At 37.6% G+C, this 21392-nt stretch overlaps 1 protein-coding gene across 1 annotated transcript in view; it reads left to right on the forward strand.

Moving 5' to 3' along the window:
• Positions 1–18776, forward strand: part of RGL1 (ral guanine nucleotide dissociation stimulator like 1) — a gene marked incomplete at its 5' end in the record, with an annotated part of 38928 nt that extends 20152 nt beyond the window's left edge. The window contains 8 exons of the mRNA XM_015816635.2: positions 885–971; positions 3546–3578; positions 5540–5661; positions 7541–7630; positions 8998–9184; positions 11052–11306; positions 13513–13627; positions 17610–18776. Coding sequence (XP_015672121.2) covers positions 885–971; positions 3546–3578; positions 5540–5661; positions 7541–7630; positions 8998–9184; positions 11052–11306; positions 13513–13627; positions 17610–17797 — 1077 coding nt within the window. The remainder of the gene's footprint in view (positions 1–884; positions 972–3545; positions 3579–5539; positions 5662–7540; positions 7631–8997; positions 9185–11051; positions 11307–13512; positions 13628–17609) is intronic.
• Between the last annotated feature and the right edge of the window lie 2616 nt (positions 18777–21392).

Below are 21392 nucleotides of genomic sequence, written 5' to 3' on the forward strand. Positions count from 1 at the left end.
GAGAAACTTCCTGACAGTGAGAACAATTAACCAGTGGAACAACCTGCCTCCAGAAGCAGTGAATGCTCCAACACTGGAAGTTTTTAAGAAGAGACTGGACAGCCATTTGTCCGAAATGGTATAGGGTTTCCTGCCTGAGCAGGGGGTTGGACTAGATGACCTTCAAGGTCCCTTCCAACTTTACTATTATTATTATTATCATCATCATCATCATCATCATGATCATCATCATCATCATTATTATTATTATTATTATTATTATTTGCAATAATACATTACCAATTTGATCGTCATTTTTTTCTTCCCCTGTAAAAATAAGGTGACATAATTTTACAAGTGGCAAGTCATTTTATTTTTATGTATATACTATTTCCCCAAAGCAAATTATTTACAATAACAAACAACGTACTGTATAAGGGAAATAATATGCTGATATAAAGTATAAGGAGAAAAAAACAAGGAGAGGAGAAAAATAAAAAAGTTTCTTAATGAAATAGTGTGAGTAGCCTCAATAAACCTCTCAGGAGAGGCCATTCCACAATATTGTGTTCTATTGAAATAACTTCATTCATTTCCTGTTGGATCACATTTGATGGATGAATGGTTCTTACAGTTTAACTCAACCAGCCACAAAAGCAGCCACTGCTAGGCCAGAATCTGATTGCTCCTTCACGATAGACGTGTCAACATGGAAAAGTTCATGAGTAAATAAATATACGTAGTATAGTGTAGATAGAACTTAGTATAGATATCTGGACTATAGATCACTGTACAGACTACAGATCACTGAACCTCAGAGGAGTTTGAACTGGACCCAAAGTCAAAAAGCACTTAATGAATCAGAGCTAGGATGGTTAATCTCTTTGTGCTTTCATCCTGCACAGGGTGTAATGCAAGGCACCGTTCCTTACCTTGGTACTTTCTTAACGGATTTGACAATGCTTGATACAGCTCTCCAGGACTATGTGGAGGTAAGTTTGTAACACTCACGCATGCATACTGTAATAGTTTTGCCTTCAGTATATATTTGTAAAGCATCATCTCACTAGGCACAGACCAAACACAGGACTTTAATTAGGAAATGGAACACAATATTTTGACTCAAATGTAATAATCTTAAGAGGGTTAAATTTAAGGCAAGGAACTTAATCATCAAAACGTGTCCAAACAAGGAGACCAATTTTAGACTAGATATACGTGTCTTATTGTCTATGGTTACGAACAACAAATCCGATTGTAATCGTCTTAAAGAAATGTTTAAGGTGTAAAAGAAACCTTATTCCATATATTTGATTGTAATGTATGGAAGTACCAATCTCTTGATGAGGGACTTTTTTGCAGAAGGAAGAGTAACTATGTCTTGGTTCAATGGGAGACGTTCAGAAAAAACACTTTTAACAAATAACATGCATAGGTAATTAATTGTGTCTGAAATAATCACTACATTTTTTCAAATGTGTTCATTAGCAGAATGATATAAAATGTAATTCAAGCTATGAGCAGAAGAAACACACAAAAAGAGAAATTGGAAAGATGTTTCCATAAAATATTAAATAAACATTGTGGAAGGAAGGAAACAAGTCATATGCCACATGAGGGATTTTTTTTGTAAAGTTTTATATTTATGGTATCTCAAGATTTTTATAGATTACAAAGATATGCAGAAATGTTCTAATGCAGGGGTCTTCAAACTTGGCCCTTTTATGACTTGTGGACTTCAACTCCCAGAATTCCTCAGCCAGGCACGCTGGCTGAGGAATTCTGGGAGTTGAAGTCCACAAGTCATAAAAGGGCCAATTTGAAGACCCCTGTTCTAATGCATTAGGTTAGAGCTATCATCAGGAGCTGCCACTATGTTGGTGTATCAAAATTTTCTGTTGATAATTTTGAATATAGTTCATAAGTGATGGACTGATCAGTTTGATTATTAAGTAGGTTTACTAGGAATTATAACTAAAATGAATTTTAAAAATATGATGTAAAGGACCCAAAAGGGTAAATACATGAACATTTAGAAACACTCAGCTTACTTTTTTTGAAAGGACTGGGTTGGTTCTGTTCAGTTTTTAGTTCCGTTCTAGATCTTATCTGCAGCCTTTATCAACCAGATGCCCTTTAACATCATGGCTGGTTTTGTATCTCCTGCAGAGTGAAACTGTGTATATGGGCTGTGATTGTTCCATTGTGTTTGGATAAATTATGTTGTTTTTAGTTATGCTTTTAGTTTTTCATTTCATTCCTGTTTAGAGGTCTGACTATGAGGTTCAAATCAGATATAAGGGACTAAGGAATTCTTGAGGACACCAAGTTATGGAAGGCTGTCTTACTGCTTACCTAGAAGCCCAGAATACTGTAGCTTATCCCATATCTTTCTTCAGAAACATTCACTTCTGCATCAGTCCACCCCAATGCTGTGGTTATTCTTCCTTTGGAACTATCCCAAGAGCTTTACTGGGTACTGAGGCTGCCAGCTTTGAGAAAACAGCAGAACTCATTGCTACTGTTCCAGGCTTTGAAGAAGCATAGTAGATCTTGTTTTATTCATGCTTTTAACTGTGTTTTAGTGTGTGATTTTACTGGCTGATGGCACCACACAAGAACATCCTCTCTATTTAATCAGTTCAGTAAAAAAATGGCTTTATGCAAAGAAGTTCGGGATCCAGTTTTTATGACAGTCCCCACAGGCTAGCAGCAGAATTGCTGAATGCTCATTGCTTAGATTCTTTCATGGGGAAATACACTTTGTAAAAAGCTGCTGTTTCAATAGATCAGGAACAGAGACCTACACAGAACATTTTGGGTGGCCAAGTAGATTGATTTTAATCACACAAGTGGGCAGAATTTTTGTTGTTCCTGGGCTTGAGTACACATTTTGGAGGTACAGTGATTCCTCCTCTTCTTCTTCCTTCTCCTTCTTCTCTTCCACTATTAAATTGATTAAGGATTTGCCACTGCAGTTTTCATGTGCCTCCCATCTCAATAGGTGGTGAAATAATGCTTTATAATAGTTCTGGACAGAAGGGACCTTGGGGCTGTAGAAAAGGGATTTGTAACTCCATGGTTCAAGGTACCCATTCTTGCACTTGAGCAAGCTCTGCAACTTGTATACATTTGTAACTTGTGTAAATTGTGCCACATAAAAAATTACAAACCCAAAACTAACTAATGTCTTCAAGTCAAAATTGTTCCCCCATATTCCCAGATCATCTGTGGGAAAGGAAGGACACCCAGATCATCTATACACCCTGCAGCTGTAAAGAAAGCAGGTGGTTCAGGCTACTAGGCATGTACATCAGCATTAGCATAATTAAATCATTAAAGTATGGTGAATGTATACATGTTTTCAAATTATTTAAGGAAGTTTGGCAGAGAGGCCACGATTGATTGCAGAGTGAGGTTTAAAAGCATCTTCATGGAATCAGTTTTGAAAGTTTTGGCCTTTTGGAAAATTTATTCCTTTGTAACCATTTTATTATCTCCATTAAAAATGCAGATTTTGTAACTATACAATACATTTCTTTATTTTATTTTTATTCTTTTCGCAGGGAGGGCTAATAAATTTTGAGAAGAGAAGGCGGGTAAGCTTGCATTTTATTTCCACCATTCAGTCACATTTTAATGGTTCCCAAAAACCTGAGGATTGATTTCTTGTTTTTAGAGAGAAACAGGAGACAGTGTAGCTACAGAGCTTAACATTTTCAACCAGAATTGTAAAGCATGTCCCAGGAGAAACAGACTATTGGAGTATTAAAATATGATTCCTCTCAACTAAAATTTGACCAATTTGTCCTTTTCTTCATCTGGTTGGCTGCACAATTTGCCTTCACATAATATTGTATGTTGAGCACATCAGCTTAGATGCAGGAATGTTTCAAGATTACCTTTTGTAGGATTCTCCATAGCTTATCCCAAGAATATTGTGCTGTCACCTGAAATTTCACAAGACTTTCACATTCTCTCTGAAATCTCACAGAATCTTTAGCGAGAAATCCAAACCTTGTAAAAAAATTACTCTTATGTAAGATTTCACCCATTCATTTTTTTAAAAAGATGAAGATGGATAGATACCATCTAGGAAATTGCATGTTGTCATCACCGTAATTATGATAAACATATTTTCAATCAATCTACCTAGGATATACCATTCATTTAAAATATAGATTTTAGAAAAATAAACTCGGTTTATTATAAAAACATTATGGGCAGCCACATGGATTCAAGTTATTATTTTTTTAAAAGATCAGTGTAGGGTTAACACATTATGAAGGTTTTAATAGTCAATGGAAAATGTCTCATAGTCAGAACACATTTTTGCTCTTGTGAAACTCCTCTAAAATGTAGCAGGGCATTGCCTCTGCTACTTGTTGCTGGCCTGTAGGGTAGCACAAGTTCTTAGGCTTTCTGTGGCTGGATTGGCATTGGGCGCAATCCTGCAAATCCAGAGACCAGCTATTGTTGTGCAGAGCTAATAAGGAGAAGAGGAGGCAAATAGGCTTTCTTTGCCTCTGGAAGGTAGAGATAATGGCTCTTTTTGCATCCAGCAAGTACAGAGTTAAAACCCATGATTCCGCCCATGTTGAAGATCATTTCTCCCTCTCTTTAACACAAGTATTAAGAGGGAGCTAGAGGCTTAGTACACTTGCAAAAGCTTGCCAGGTCTCCTGTTGTGGTATGTGGGCAAGTCTGTTTTGATCCCTGTGTGCTCCACCATTCACCCAACCTTCTAGACCAGGGGTAGGCAACCTTGGCTCTTTTATGACTCGTGGACTTCAACTCCCAGAATTCCTGAGCCAGCTTGGCTGGCTCAGGAATTCTGGGTGTTGAAGTCCACGAGTCATAAAAGAGCCAAGGTTGTCTAACCCTGGTCTAGACCATCAAGCAAGGAACATCCTTTAGTTTCATTAATTCATCTAAAAGTATAGAGACTTTGCAGTGAGATTGCTACATGCATAAAGATGGAAAGATTTGAGACTATTCACCATGGAGGAATGGATGCAGATGATAGAACTTGCTGAGATGGACAAATTGACTTCTTTGATCAGAGAAAAGACATTATGTTTATGGGAACTGGACTGGAAAGCCCTCATAGATTTTTTTTTGCATAAAACAGGATTTATACTTTTGATGTTTAAGGGGGAAAAAGATTATAGAAAAAATAAGAGTCATGTTGTAACCATTGATTAAGAGATACATTTATACTTATAACTGCTGTAAAGAAAATCAGACACAATTTTTTATACTTTCTGTCTTCTTTCTGCATTTGTGGCTTTGTCTTTTTTTCTTTCTTTTCTTTTTTCTATATTAGTTTTGTAAGTTTTAAAAATTTTAATCAAATTATTTTTTTAAAAAAGGAAAGCACAGATGCTTAGTGCCATTCAGAACCAAATTATATTATGCTTGTCAGTGAACTTGTCATGAGTTTTTCAACATCTCCAATTATCCCACGTCCTTCTGCTGAAATTGACTGTGAGACAATCCATATTGGGCTTCCATTTTCCTCATTCAGATTCCCCCTCTTGTTCCATTATTTTTTTTTCAGGAATTTGAAGTAATTGCTCAGATTAAACTCCTACAGTCTTCCTGTAATAGCTACTGCATGACGTCAGACAAAAAATTCATCCAGTGGTTCCAGAAACAGCGACAATTAACAGAGGAAGAAAGGTAAGATAAAATTTGGATTTGTAACAGGCAGAATTTTTTTTTTGCATAATCCAGCTGTTTCCTTATTTCTCCCATCATCTGAGATAAAATAACAAAACTGTATTTTAAAATTATTGTGGAAAACACAAGACATTCAAGCAGCTTGGAAATGTATACAAGAAATGCACATGCTGCCTTCATAGAGAGGGATAAGTATGATCCTGTACTTGTGTGCAATGCATATAAATATGTGTGTGCGCGCACACACACACACACACACACGGCAAAACTTTGATTACTTTGTTTGGACTGCTACCTTAAGTTTTTGGATCAAACCTGGAGAAGTTTAGAGTTCATCACATCATTAAGCAGTGAAAAATTTCAGGTACAGTCCTAACGAAGCTAATTCTAATTTGGGTGACGCTACTTGGGAACCTTGTAGCAATGTTATTATGAATTTAATATCCGAACATACTACAAATGATGCTGCAGGAAGCAGGAAACCAATCACCTGCAAGACGGTATCCTTTGTACCCTGTAAGATAGTGTTCTTAGCTTTATCTTTCTCCTAAGTCATTTTTGCCGCTCACCCAAGATCTGATAATTTCACCACCTAAAGCAGTCTGTCTTGATCGTTTTATCCCAGAGGAATCTTTGAAATAATTTTTAGTTTTGGGAGAACCTCTACATAAAAATGATTATTTTGACAGTTATTTTTTTTCCCAAAAAATGCCAACATGTCACAAGACAATGAACTTTTAGTCTATCCAACCCATGTTTTGTAATGTTTACCATAACAGAAAAATGGCTGGCCAACAATTGAGTCATGGCACATAAAAGTTCCCACCACTGCAAGTGCTAATAGTGCATAGAGCATAACATTTAAAAATGTTATTTTTTTCAATCATTATCTCACACAGAACCTTAGTTGAGAAAGGCTGAGCTAAAGGTTTATTTTAAGCCTTCCAGACTCTTCAGCATTCTTTTGTTAAAGCCGAAATGATCGATCAAGGTAGTGTCTGTTAATAATTTTTGACTTTCAGCTTCTCCAAAAATAACCAGCCAGCATTCACAGCAATATGCAGCTATTTATAACACATGAAGTTGTCTTTTTATATCAACTTCCTTTTCCTGTGACATTTTGAGTTTCACTAAGCAGGTGCAAAGCTTGTTTTTCTCTTTTCCTGATATTATCATGTTTGGATTTTAATTGTGAGCATAAAAGGTTAAATTTCAGTATGCAGTATACATTTTATGGATTTTGTTTACAGACCTAACCCATTATAGAAAAGCCAACTGTGTATATGTTTTTGCTTCTGTGTACTGTTGGTTCTCCCTCTTCTTAGTTCATGTTTGGAATATAAGGCCAGGGGCACATGTTACTTGAACATTTATTTGTTCCAACTCAGTTCTGGTGCTCAGAATTTCATCTGCTCATGGAGTTAGAATACATTATATTAGAATATAGAATATATTGCACGTACCTTGAAAAGAATCCATCTTGGGTCATGCAGAAATGGGAGCTGAGGAAGAAGAATAAGCTGAAGAAGTATCCTAGTTTCTATATAACACAAAATATATCTTTGAAAGGAAGAAAACTGCAGTTATACTCAAAACATATTGAATAACTTAGTGTTTTTCAGTCTTGGCAATTTTAATACATGCTTGCTAAGGAATTCTGGGAGTTGAACATGTCTTCAAGTTGCCAGGGTTGAGAAAAACTGGAATAACTCCTAGTAACATAGCTACTTAATTTGAAGTAATGTCTATATTAGATATAAAGCCTTGTTCCAAAGTAAAAAACAAACAAACCCTAGATGTGGATTTAATTCAGTGATTTAATTTTATGGCGGCAGTATTTTATACAGTTCTGATCAGAAGGTGGTCTCTAATCTTCCAGCTATGCCCTTTCCTGTGAGGTTGAAGCAGCCATCGACACAACCACCACGTCCCCCAAACCGCGGAAGAGCATGGTGAAACGACTGAGCCTGTGAGTTTGAGTGGGGGTGAAGGTTGGGAGCCACTCGGCCTGAAGAGCTGAGGGTTGTTCCCAAGAGAGAATATCTGCTCTCCCGGTTGATGGGACAACTCTGAAATCATACGCAAAACCCCCATTTATACCTGTGTAAATGAACTCCCGCGTAATTACTGCGGATCCTTGCTGAAAGCAAAGATGTTTGGAAGCATAGACATTTCAAAAGCTTCCTCCCTTGTTTTAGAGGCAGGTAAACAATTCATCCTATTTAAAATATAGGATATCTCTCTAAGCCTCAGAAGGGCTTATATCATGGTACCCAAATGAAATTCACTGGCAAGTTACACTGCTCTAATCATCTTCATTCTTCTGTATCCAAGGGAATTAATAGTATAACTTCAAGAGTCATTAAATGAAGCAAACCATTTTTCACAGATTTAAACAAAGAAAAATGAGTGCGTATAATCAAGCACTCTACTAGTGTCTCCCTCACCTGCAATAAAAGCAAAATAAATAATGCTTCCTTATATATATCCATATAGCAGTTGTCCAACCAGCATATAATTTTATTTAAAGGAATATATCCCAGTCTCACTTCACTGTCATTGTTAGATGTTGAAGCAAAATGCCTTTTTTCTTTTCCCACCCCACCCACCCTATATTAACAATAAACAATCTGCCATTGCAATCTTCCTCACGGGAATTTAAATCAAATGTTGCAAATGAAAAATAATTTGACAGGAGCCTCGATGCTATTTAGAATAACAAAGTTAATCTATATTAGAAAATTGATATAAGGTATATGTGATTTTAATGAATTACTATAATTAAATAAACATAGAAAAAATTCAGAACTGCAACCACTGCACATATTTATTCATAATTCCCAAGGAAATTGATATAGCTATATAGCTTTCATCAACTAGAGCTGCAATAATATATTGACTCCCCTGAACAAAATTAGATACTCGCCACCTGCTTTTTATTTTCTCAAGAATACAGAATAGGCACTCCCTTATGACGCATCAAGACTCCCACTTTCTTTCAAGAGCACAATAAAACTTCCAACATTTTCTACCTATTGGGAATTATAAATAAAGAAGAAGGTTGTCTAGCACTTTGATAAGCCTCAGACAGAGAGTATCTTTCCTGGGTATGCAATAAATTGACTGGTTGGATACACACCTTCAATTCACATCTCTTACAATTATTGCCTATCTCCTCTGAAGTTACCAAGAATGTGGTTACAAGGAATAAACATTGCAGGCTTGTAAAAAAACACACACACACCTGCACTTCAGATCTAGTTGTCTTGCTTTCTGTGCAATGTCTCTACCAACACTTTGCCCTCTTTCATTTGTCACTTTGTCGTGTTGAGACAGATTATTTCTGGGACCTGATGTGATTGCTAATAGCACGCCCACCAAAGAGCAGCCCAAGTCCGTACCAAGCGGGAGTTCCGGGGAAAGCATGGATTCAGTCAGCGTATCTTCCTGCGAGTCAAACCATTCCGAATCGGAGGACATCTGCCTCACTCCTACGGATACCCCTGATGAGGCCCAAAAGAAAGTATGAGCCACAAAGAGCACAATTTATTTCCAGGAGGAGCTATTGGGATTAGAGTAGGGATCTTAAACTCTTTACCATCACACCTCCCTTTAGTGTAATCTTAAGGTAGCTATCTCCCTAAAAAATCCAAACGCCAAAATGAAAACAATACAATGAAACTTTAGGAAATGTTCATTTATTGTAACAATATACAACTAAAAAGTTCTTCATACCTGCCTTGGACTCTGTCTGCATCTCCCCAAGGGGAGAGGGTACATCTCTGAGTTTGAAAAACCATGGATTAGTGTCTATCTGAAAATACTAACTATGATGCAGAAACTTTTTTACCCCACTTGAAACTCATTTACAGTTTTTAACTCTTGGGCATTATGAGGATTCAGATCCTCATGGGAAGTGAATGGAGCACCCCCACTGCATTAGCCATCATGCCCAATGGGTTAATAGCCTTGTTGGATGGTTTTCATTTGTTGAATTGGTGATACTTTCTGCAGTAGGAGAAAGCCAGATTCTGGTGCAATGAAAGTGCTTGATTTACCGGGGGGGGGGGGGCAGTTTACCCTAAATATGAATCTGAAAGCATTTTGTCTCCATCCATCTCATCTCTCTGTAGAATCAAAGTGAGAAACCTGTGAACCTCCAGATATTGCTGAATTGTAATTCACAGAATCTCTCATCATTTTGAGTGTATTTTAGTATAATTATATAGAGAGTTAAAAGTTTCCCCACCCCTGGATCAAGTTCCCCCACCTCAGAAATCAAGCTCCCTGAGATAAGAACAACAATGGAGTGCTTTGGTGCTCTCTGAGCTTGTTTGTTTGTTTTTGTTTGTTTGTCCAACTAGATAACATCATCCCTACTAGTGAGTGTATGTGTTTGCTGCCTGTTTATAGTAGCTTGCCCTGCTGGCGTTCATGTGAGTGTGTGATTTACTCCTTGGTAGTACCTTGAATAGGGCATTGGTTTTTTTGCTAGATTGTTTGTCAGGTGTTAATCCTTGCTTATCTGGGTGTTGATTGCTGGAGAGGATGTGTTCTGGTCTTTTTGTTTCCTTCTTAGCCTTTTTATTGTCTTTTTAGATTGGTGTGTACATGTGATTTATCTCTATGTGTCTGTCGATGGCTGATTCATGTCTTCAAACAAACAATTAAGCTCAGAGAGCATCAAGGATTCCACAGTTCAACCCTGAGATTCATATATACTCTTTGATTGAAACAAAAACAAACGGTGATCTTGGAAGAAAAATAACATTTCTATGTTGAATAAAACCCTTTAAAACTTTATAAAGGAGCCTCTTACTCTACAGGGGAGAGAACATCAGTTTAAAAAACTGCAAAAGCAAGAATTTTCTAAGATTGTGGATTTAGCTGTAGCTATACAATAAGCTAAGAAAAAATTGTAGATTCTGCCATCTGCTGGTCAGTTGTAAATTCAGGAAATACAATTTGTTTGCACACACCTTACGCTATAAATACTTCTTTTCTCTCAGATTATTTAATACTATATGCAAAGAAATAAAAAGCTCAAAAGAGCATGTCTGTCTTAACTTGGACTATTCTTCAATTCTGCCAGTGGTACAATTTAATATACGCTCCTTCAGTGGAACTTGCTTTAGGCATATGTGTATCAGATTGCTACTTCCAAGAGAGTAGAAAATTCTAATTACATCTACAAAGGATTGGCAGGATATCAATTTATAGTGGAGGCAAATTTGTACTGACCAAAATATTGGAACCGCTTTATCTGCAAGTGGTGCTGTGAAAATGACCTTAAAGTTTAGCTACCATCTTCTTTTAAAAAATCCTCAGTTTAGAAACTACCGTAAATCAAATGAATATTTTGATTTGTCTTTTATGACTTCACTCCTTAGCTCACAGAGTCCTCCTCCTCTTGTTCCTCCATCCACTCCATGGACACGTCTTCATCAGGAGTATCATCCTTCACCAATGTCCTTGTGTCTCCTCCTTCACTGGCCAGCAATCCCAGAATCCACAAACGCTCCATTTCTGTCACCTCCATTACCTCAACAGTCTCCTCTCCTGTTTACAACCAACAGAACGAAGATACCTGTATCATCCGTATCAGTGTTGAAGACAATAATGGCAACATGTATAAGAGCATTATGGTATGTCATGAGGACTGTGCTAATTTATAAGGGGCTGAATCACTGAGATACCTCAATTTGAGGATGAACTCAGATCCCGAATCATTCATGCAAAAATTCACAAATTCACTTCCTGTTATCTCCCACAGAGGAGTCCTGTCAAGAATCCTAAAGCTCTTCTACCAATCACTGTAACAATTTCTGACATGCTGAATAACTTTGGGTTTTTTACATGCATTTCTTCCATGGCTCTTCGGAGCAAATTGTAGGGCATTTTAAAATGTAATTTTTCTATCTTTTTGGTCCATTGCTTAAGCATACAATTACAAGTACCTAAGAAAGAAATGATACTTTGTGTAAGACTTGTTGGAAAGATGATTTGTGTAAAATTTGGAAGAGACTACAGATTTTTAGTCCAATAACCAACCAATCAACATTGGATAATCTACTACATGGAACTGTCAAAAGCCAGACACTGAGAAATACAGAACCAGAAATAGCTAATTTAGTTTTTTCTCTAGTCTGGTCTCTTTATTAGCTATGCTATCTGAGAGTTCTGGGAATTATAACCTTAACATATCTGAAGAACATCGGATCTGGGAAATTAACCTCATAATATGTTTTATGTAACTGTGTATGTATAAGCTATGTATTACATGACAAAAATGACAAAACATATCAGTTAAAATAGTATTTCCCATTATTCATCCTGAGATTACTGCACCATCATTTTTTTTGCACCACTTCTGTGCAAGATGATTGTACTAGCTATCCAAATCACCATTCTGCAAATTTATTTGTATGCCTAAAGATAATTTGCGCTGAATTAGCACAAAGAGATGGGAAGACAAAGGAGTCTTGTATGCTGTATTGATTTACAGTTTCTGTTCTGCCTTCTTTCAAGCAAGGTTTTGACTTACATGGAATTGAAGTTGAATCAAGAACATATAGGACCTACTGGAATTTCTCCTTTTTAAATATTTGTCTCTATAGGGAATTTGTTTTTAATATCAAATCTCTTTAAACAATAACAGAGCATTCTAATTAGGGGTTATTGAGCAAAATAGAGAGTCTTCACTCTTGGTTATAAAAGCAATATAGCAGTGTATATTGTATAGCAGTGTATTTCCCTTTTTTGTTGCAATCTCCACTGGTTTGTGCAAATAGCTTTTCTACTGGTGCACAATGCAGACATACTAAGACAACCAAAAATGTAAGATGGGATCTCTCTTTCTTTCTTTTTGACTGAGTGCTGGTCGGTTTTGGAGGGAAAAACAACAACACATATTGCATTTCTTTTTATCAAGCTGTTTAAATCAACACTTTTTTTTCCAGATTGAACTGTTTGCAGCTAATTTAAGAAAGAGATTTCTTCAGTGTGTGTAAAAGACAGCTTCCCCTCAGTGCATCAATACAAATTTCTCAGGGTACATATTGATTAAACGTCCCTAGAAAAGTACATAAATAAGCCAAATAATTCAAACATTTAATTAAAACTAGTTAATTATTGCTTCCAGAGCAACAAAGGTAAACTTTCCCCAGATTTTAGATGTGATTTTCTTTCTTTTTTTCCTGGATTAAAATTGGAGGCATATATTTTTCCCAGGACAAGGACCAGATGAACTTCTTCCCACCATCTGTTGTCCCTCTTCATTCAGTAATGCAGTGGAAACCTCTTGGTAATGCTTCTGGGAGATTCTGAAATTCTTCCCTTCTTCCCCTGTTCAATATCAGGTCCCATAATAATAAGAGCAATGTTACAGAGCAATAAAATAGCTTAATTTTTCCACAACTACTTCTGTTCCTCTCACATCATACGGTTTGGTATGTAACTCACAGCAACATTAAGATTGTACTCTGCTATAAATACTAACTCAAGGGAGGGGGAAAAAACCCTTTAACGTATAACCTAAACCAGACATGTCAAACTCGTGATGTCATGTGATGTCGCGCGACATATCGAGACTATTTTGCCATTGCCGGCAATGGAGTGGGCGCGGCTTCCGCGTGATGCGTCCGGCCTACAGGCCGGGAGTTTGACACCCCTGACCTAAACTGCAAAAACAACTGTTTCGGCCAACTGTTTATGTAGCATTCTTATTTGAGGAGTCCATTCAAAAGAAGATAGCTCAGGGCACTAAGACTAGGCAATCAAAACATAAAGCCTGCCTGGAATCCAGATGTGGAGAAGAGGAAGGCCTCATCGCAGTCTGTTCTTTCTTTCTAGTTAACTAGCCAAGACAAGACTCCTGCTGTCATCCAGCGAGCCATGTTGAAACACAACCTGGAATCGGATCCTGCTGAGGATTACGAACTCGTGCAGGTCATTTCTGAGGACAAAGGTAAGGAAAACAAGACTTTTGTTTTAGGAAACCAGTCATTTTTTTTTTCTGAAGGCAAAGGGCTCAAGCCACATCTCTTGGGTGTTTTAATTTGCAAGTGTACCTGAAATTAATCCATTCTATCAGATCTGAACTTTAATATCTGAAAGAAATAGGCAGTGGTGGGGATGGGCTGAATTTTTTTAAACACAGAGATCAAGGACCCATACAGAATGCCCTGCCTATACAGGTAGTACTCGACTTATGACAACAATTGAGCCCAAAATTTATGTTGCTAAGTGAGACGTGAGTTTTGCCCCATTTTACGACTTTTCTTGACACAGTTGTTAAGTGAATCACAGCAATCATTAAGTTAGGAACACAGTTGTTAAGTGAATCTGGCTTCCCCATTGATTTTGCTTGTCAGAAGGTCGCAAAAGGTGATCACATGACCTGGGGACATTGCAACTGTCAAAAATATGAACCAGTTGCCATGTGTCTGAATTTTGATCACATGATCATGGAGTACTGCAACGATTGTAGGTGTGAAAAATGGTCATGTCACTTTTTTCATTCAAACAGTCACTAAATTAATTGTTGTAAGTCGAGGACTACCTGTATTAACAACTCTTTGTCTCCTCCATTTTGGAACTCTCCATCATTTGCAATTTTATAGTGTTGTTTTTATATTTTAATCTTAAATTATTGAGTTTTTAATATTTTTATTGATCAAATTGTACATTGCCCAGGATTAGGGTTGTTAAGAATCACATTTTTCATGCTTTCAGTTATCTTTGGAGTATCCAGCTTTCTTCAGCATTCATTCTCAATCAAGAATGACAGCATGTCACATAGGCATCATTGTGATAAATGGCTTAGCAAACAGTTTCTTACAAGTATTTAGGTTTACTAAATAACATTGCAGCTGCAATCACAAACCACCCCTTCTATCCCTAATTGAAAAAAAGCCATTAGTTTGGCAGTAGATTTGGGCCCAACCTTAAAGAAGAGCTGAGCCTTTTGTGCTGGACTTGCATACCAGTTTTGCTTACAATTGTGCAATAGTATTTTTTTTTAAAAAAAAATCTCTTAACTTTACCTTTTTTAAATGAAACAGGTGGCTGGCCCTGTCCATATTAAAATAATGAAGGACTTTTATCAGCATTCCTGAGCTCATTAAAATGGAGTGTAACTTGAGAGATCTAGCTAATATGAGAATAGCAGTCAATTGCCCTGTCCATCTCATGATCAAGGTGTGCACTGTGTTTTAGTTAGTAACAGTGAACTTCCTTGTGGTTCCAGGGAGACCCTTTTTTATACAAAATATCTTGACAGAAGTCAAGGTAATATCCTGTATAAATTGTGTTTCATTTTCCCTTGATAGTCATGATAATTATCTTCTCTTCTCGGACCTTCTACATTCCCATTGCTGTCTCTTTGAAAAAGAAAGAAAACCTTTGGGAACTGTATTGCTTTATCTTCCTGCTATTTCCTTAGCTTTTGCTTCTGTGCACCCCTGTAAATTTTGGCTTATTGGTATTGCTAACTGGAGTCATTATTTTCAACTTGGCCTAGGTGACTCTTCTCAATCCCTACTTTCCTTTTTAATTCATCAGAATAGCAGGTTTATTCAAACCTCAGAAATTAGGGGGGGAAAGGTACCAGCATGTGCTGATCTGCACTCATATTCAGTCAACCATGTTTTATGGTTTTTAGTTTAGTGAATCCCAGCCAATTTAGTCAATAAATCATAGTTAAACAAATCATGGCTTAGTTTAACAAGGGAACCCTGCCATTTGGTCATTTTTGTTGAGTGCAGCTAAAATGGTTGAAGAAATGCAACACATGTATATGTGTGGCCATGGGGAGATCTGAGGTGGATGTAGATCAAAAGGGAATGGCTATTCTTTAGGGCAGCTCCTGGCAATATGCCAAAGTCATTCAGTGGAAGAGACAGAACAAGTCTTTTATTCATCCTATCACACAGTGGTACATGTGATTTATGTGTCATTGGGTGTCCCTCCTCCTTTACACTGTCTTCACCAACTGCTCCTTCCAAAATTGAAAGCTGTTACTCCTCATGAACCTCTTTTCAAAAAACTCACTTGAGAAATCAGTGGCTGTTAAGTGTATAATATTGCATGTTCTCACTGCTTAGTTTGATTGTTGGGTTTTGTCCCCTCTCCCCCCCCACACACACACTTCAACCTCCCCACCCTTTTTGTATGTTTGTTGCAGATTTGTATATTCCTTGGCAAATGAGTGAGGGTAGTCAAAAATTAGGAAATTTAAGCTTCTGGAGATTAAATAAAATAAAAGAGAGGAGAAACTTACTAAATACAATACCTTTGGAAAGGAACAGTATGTCTATATCAGGGGTGTCAAACTGCCGGCCCGCAGGTTGGTTGCATCATGCGGAGGCCACGCCCACCCCAGCTCCTGCAATGCGAAACAAGTCATGATACATCGTGACATGTCACATGATGCGGCGAGTTTGACACCCGTGGTCTATGTGTTATAGCACTTCTCCAATATATTCATGTGATGCATATTGAGATAAAAGATGATAGATAGATAGATAGATAGATAGATAGATAGATAGATAGATAGATAGATAGATAGATAGATAGATAGATAGATAGATATGATAGAGAAACAGAGAGAAAGAGAGATGAAATGAATATTTCCCTTTTATATGCACTGAGATGATTTACAGAAATCTTCTATGAAGAGATCCCAAAGAAACAGATCTGAGGTAGCAGACATGCAAGTAAGAGCAGCTGAAGAAACTGGTGCTGTCATTATATACATGTTAATCTATGGTAGCCAAAAGTCAAGTGGCTGGTAGCATCTTTTCCTACTGATATATTTTATTAACAAGCATATGCTTTTCTGAGCTGAATCTGATGAAGTGGTGTATCTGATGATATGAGCTGCAGTTCACAGAAATGTATACCTTCAAATTTTTAAGAACCTAGCTGCTGTCACACTCGCTACTTCATAAATAGGTGCTAGTTTGACTACTGAGATAGGCTGAGAAGATTGCAAAAAAGAAAAAAAAAGTTACAAATTGAGATCACTGCTCAACCTTTTGCCTTTCCTTGGTCTCAGCTCTGTTTACCTGACAAGATTGTTGTTGCTGAGAAAAGAAATAGGGGAAAGCATATTTTCTTCTTGGGAGGGGAAAGCTGGGATACAAATCTAACAAAGAAGGAAAATATCTCTGGTGACATCGCCATGCTGCTGCATAGCATGACCTTCAAAGGCCACCATAATAATGATGGTGAAGCTGTGAAGCCAGCAACCACAAAAAATGTTGCCATTCTCTAGCCTAGAGAATGATAGAAGGGAGTTGAATAACAAGTAGCTGACCTTCTGTTCCCTGGTGGTTCTTTTCAGTTTTGACATAAAATAAGTGGAGTGAATGTTGGGAGAGAGCAGAAACTCACTCCACCCCACAGAAATGTATCACCAAGTCCACATCAGTGTATCACTAGCTCGATAAGCAGAAGTCTTTGGGTAGATTAATTTTAGAGCTGATGGATAGAGCTGTTTTCCAAAGTGTATTGATGAAAGTGAACCCTCCCCCAACACACATCAAAGCAGTAAATAAGTTTCAGTCTTTGGAAGGGTTGGTGAGACTGTATCAAAGGATGTCTATGACTGATTGCATATGTTTGTGCACGTAAAAGAAGTGTGGCCCACGTGGACCTTCTCCTGCAGGCAGATGGAGGATCCCACAAAACAGCTATGCCAAACATTCAGAAGATGTGGCTGTTTCAGTGCTTGGAGGACGGGTGGGCTGGGGTGCTTTGCTCATTTGCATGTTTTGGGGCATGTCGTGGTGGAAAATTTTGGACAGCTCTATTGGTTTTCCTTCTTTCAATGAAGAAGGAAGCCTCCTCTGAAGGACTGCATCTTTAACAGTTGCCCCAACTATCCTGATGACATGAATAGAAGGAATCTGCCCATCATTTGTTACCATTGTTTCTGCTCTTTCCAGAACTGGTCATCCCAGATAGTGCCAACGTCTTTTATGCCATGAACAGCCAGATGAATTTTGACTTTGTCTTGCGGAAGAAAAACTCCCTCGACGGGCAAGTGAAACTGAGAAGCCGCTCCAGCTTGACTCTTCCCAGGACCAACAGAAGGGGCTGCTGGAACAACAGAAACAGCAAAATTACCCTTTGAGGGTGGATCAGCCCAACACCCAAGAGGTGGGCTTGAAGGACCACTGCAGAGACTGCCTATGTGGAGATGAACATGTCAGTATTCAGCTTTGGAGAGTACAAAGCTAACACTTGCTATAAATAGGCACACGTTTAGTTACAAAGAACAGACAAAAGGGTCCTGAACGGATATGCACCCCGTAGGCACTTTTTTGTTTTTTTCCCCTTTTACAACCAGTCCATGAATTCAAAGCCACTTTCTATCAGGAAGACAAAGAATATGCAGCTGATGTTCTAGCCTTACCACAGACTCTTCGCCTCTTCTCAGTTTTGACAGTATTAATTTGGAGTGTTTTAGATGCGCTTTTATAAATGGAAAAAGGCATTTTAATCCCTTGTGTTCTTACCAGAGGGAGAAGAGTATCAGACTAACCACTGACTGATGATAGTGCTGGTAAATGACTGGTAAAGATGGGCTGCTTTGGTAGAGGCAGCACAGCTTCTGAAACAAGGGGAATTAGCCTTATCTTAGAATTCTTCCCCTTCAGTTTTTGGGTTTTTTTTTTAAAGCCATCCCAACTTCCAGTCCTTTTGGACATGCTAGAAGAATCCATTTCTTGCTCCAGGAATCAGCTATTCACCGATGACTATCTGAATGCACACCACTTGCTCTTAATGCCACTATGTTGTCTTCTTTATGCTTTGCTATTTTTTTTTAAAAAATGTGTGAATGTATGCGTGCAGGTATGTGAGCGTGTGTATATATATACATATATAAATATATAAAAAGTCAAAATATACTTCCTTGGAGTGTGCAGTTTTACTCCTCTTTCAGCTGTGGAGCTGTTTACCTGTATTCAGCCATATTGGCGTTATAGTAAACTATACAGTTATATTTTATACCGTACTCAGTCTGAGAAACAACACAAAACAAAAAAATAAACCTACTTAATAGCCATCATTTGAAAAGATCCCAGAGATTTGTTGTGATTAAAAAACATTTAAAGAATTCCCCCTCTTTCTTTTTTTAGAATTCAGTCATTATTGTTGTTGTTGTTGTTGTTGTTTTAAATGACTTATGGTACTGCTTTAGTCACCTCTTTGCCTCATGACCTGGTTTGCTGGAATGAGAGATGATGGTATTGACTTTTTGGAGGGTCAGGTTTTCAGTATGATGTCAGACCTGCACAACAGTAGTACAATCAGGGAAATGCTGAAATTAAAGTAGTGACAATGGTACCGATTATAAACATGGGTGATAAGGAAGTTTCTTCCTGACATTTTTTCTCTGATTTCCATTTTCTCCCCACTTTCTTCACCTAGCAGTCTGCTGCTGCATCTGCCTTTTCCTTTTGAAGACCAGGTAGCATTCCTCGCCCCTTCCGTAGGTCTCTTATAAAGACCAATCACCATAAAGCAGACTGTACTAAATTCAATAGAATCCACTCATTTGCAATAATATTTATGACTGTAAATTTACATGGAAGATTTTTTTTCTCACTTAATTTGCAACCTCAACTCGAACGTATTACCAGGTTTAATTGGGTTCACTGAAAGTCTCTCATACTCCAGTTCAGAACTCTTTGCATCCTCAAATATACTACTGCAAAGAAAGTAATGTATAATCACAGCCACGACAGTTTGTAGGTTAGTTAGTTGCACCATCATAGAAAAAATAGAAAATTGACACTGAAAGTAACACCTAAATACTTCAACAAAGCATGTTTTCAAGCTTTGTCCATGTAGGAAAGGGAATGGGTGGTTGAAACACAGTGAGATCTAGAATCAGAACTGAGCCAGCAAAATATATTTGCTTTTCTTTGAAATAGAATGAGACAAGAGTTTCCTGCAATTCCCATTTATATGTTTGTATGTGGTGCACATCTGTGCATATATGTACATGGGGTGAAGGCAAGCATGTGAGTAGAATTAAGATTAATGCATAGCAGAATGAGATATACCAAGCCTTTTTGCTGAAAATGGTTTACCAATTTCAGCTTTGTAAAGCTAATTTTGCTATTCAGGAGCCTAACCCCAGTCCTGACAAGGTATATTTTTAAATTAATACTTATCAGATTGTGATATATTTGCACTATGTAAAATCTTCAGTTTCAAATGCTTTATATGTTGAGCCACTTACTTAAATTCTCTATATTATTGTCTAAAAGAGATTGTGAGTGTGTCCCTATACTGCATATGCCTCACTCTTGTTAGTCAATTGCAGGCAACAATAGGTTATTTTGCAAGGTAGTCTCTAGATTAGAGACCTTAGCTTGCATGTAAGAGTATGAGCTTGCTTGAGTTCTGAGTTTGTGGTATACCAATGAAAGAATATACAACTGACTGGTCCTGTTGTTGCAAAAGGAGGGATTGTTACTTGTGTCATGGTCCAGCTAAGCTGAGTATTCTCTGTCTTACTAAAAAGCCCTGGATGAGAATTTTAATTGATCAACACCATGATAAGCAAAAAGTTTAATACAGGTGAGCCTTTCTGATGTTGGTTATGGCAAATAGAAGATTGAAGTAAAAATGTTTAGGTGGGAAGAACATGAATTAATAAGTGAAAGAAAGCTAAGTATGTTGTGCGTTTGTGAAACTAAGAATGGGGAAGATGTCAATAGTTTGTAACAGAGTACTATGGTCAGATTTTTCTGGGTAATACTGAAGAATCCATGCAAGGAAGGAACAGAGCTAAAATATATGCCAGAAAGTATGAATTGGTGTCATGTTGCATTGTGGGTACAGATGAAAATAAGAATCCATACACTAGGAAAAGTTGCATGTTATACTCTAGTGTACAATGGTAACAGAACAACCAGCAATAGGTTTTGCAGTCCATGGGCAGGGAATGGGGTGGGTAGTATGATACAATGGATGGGAATAAGACAAGATGGTACAGAACAAAGTTATTAGATTGTTTGGAAATGCAGAACTGAATGAGAAAGGGGATTGATATCTGCTTAGGAAATTGTTCGTTTTGAGTACGTGATTTAAGCACAAGTCTGTACTTGCATATGGCAAAGAAATTATGAAAAATATAAAGTTGTGACTGATTATTAAAACTGAGCTTGGGAGAAAGTAGATCAGGAACAAAAGCAAAGAAGTGAAAGGAACTAGCCTGAAAGGAAAGAAAGAAAGTGGATAACACAATGAATGGAAAGCAGACATAAGGAAAGTGGATGTAGAACCTGCTTGGAATAGAGTGAAAACAAATTTACACTCCAACAGTGTGTGGAGATTAGTGGGAAGAATGAAAAATAATGCTTGGTGGACCAATGAAATGAAAAGGGTTGGAAATGAGGAAAAATGCTGCAAAATGTTGAGAAAAAGGATACATTACAGATGATCTTCAGTTGATAAACACTCATTTTGTGATTGCTCAAACTTGCAACAGTACTGAAGAAGTGGTACTTAAAACGGCTCCTCAGAGTCCTAGCTGTCACAGCATCCCTGCTTGGTGCTCAGCTCACAATTATGACAACACAGAGTCCGATGGTCATGTCACCCATTTGTGAGCTTCTTTGCTGGCTTCCAACACTAACGTCAATGGGGAAGCTGGAAGGAGGTGGCAAATGGCAACCATATGATGTCCTTGCTTAATGACTCACGGTGATTCA

Source organism: Protobothrops mucrosquamatus, unplaced genomic scaffold, assembly GCF_001527695.2.
Source record: "Protobothrops mucrosquamatus isolate PMUCROS unplaced genomic scaffold, P.Mucros_1.0 scaffold472, whole genome shotgun sequence".
Taxonomy (NCBI): domain Eukaryota; kingdom Metazoa; phylum Chordata; class Lepidosauria; order Squamata; family Viperidae; genus Protobothrops; species Protobothrops mucrosquamatus.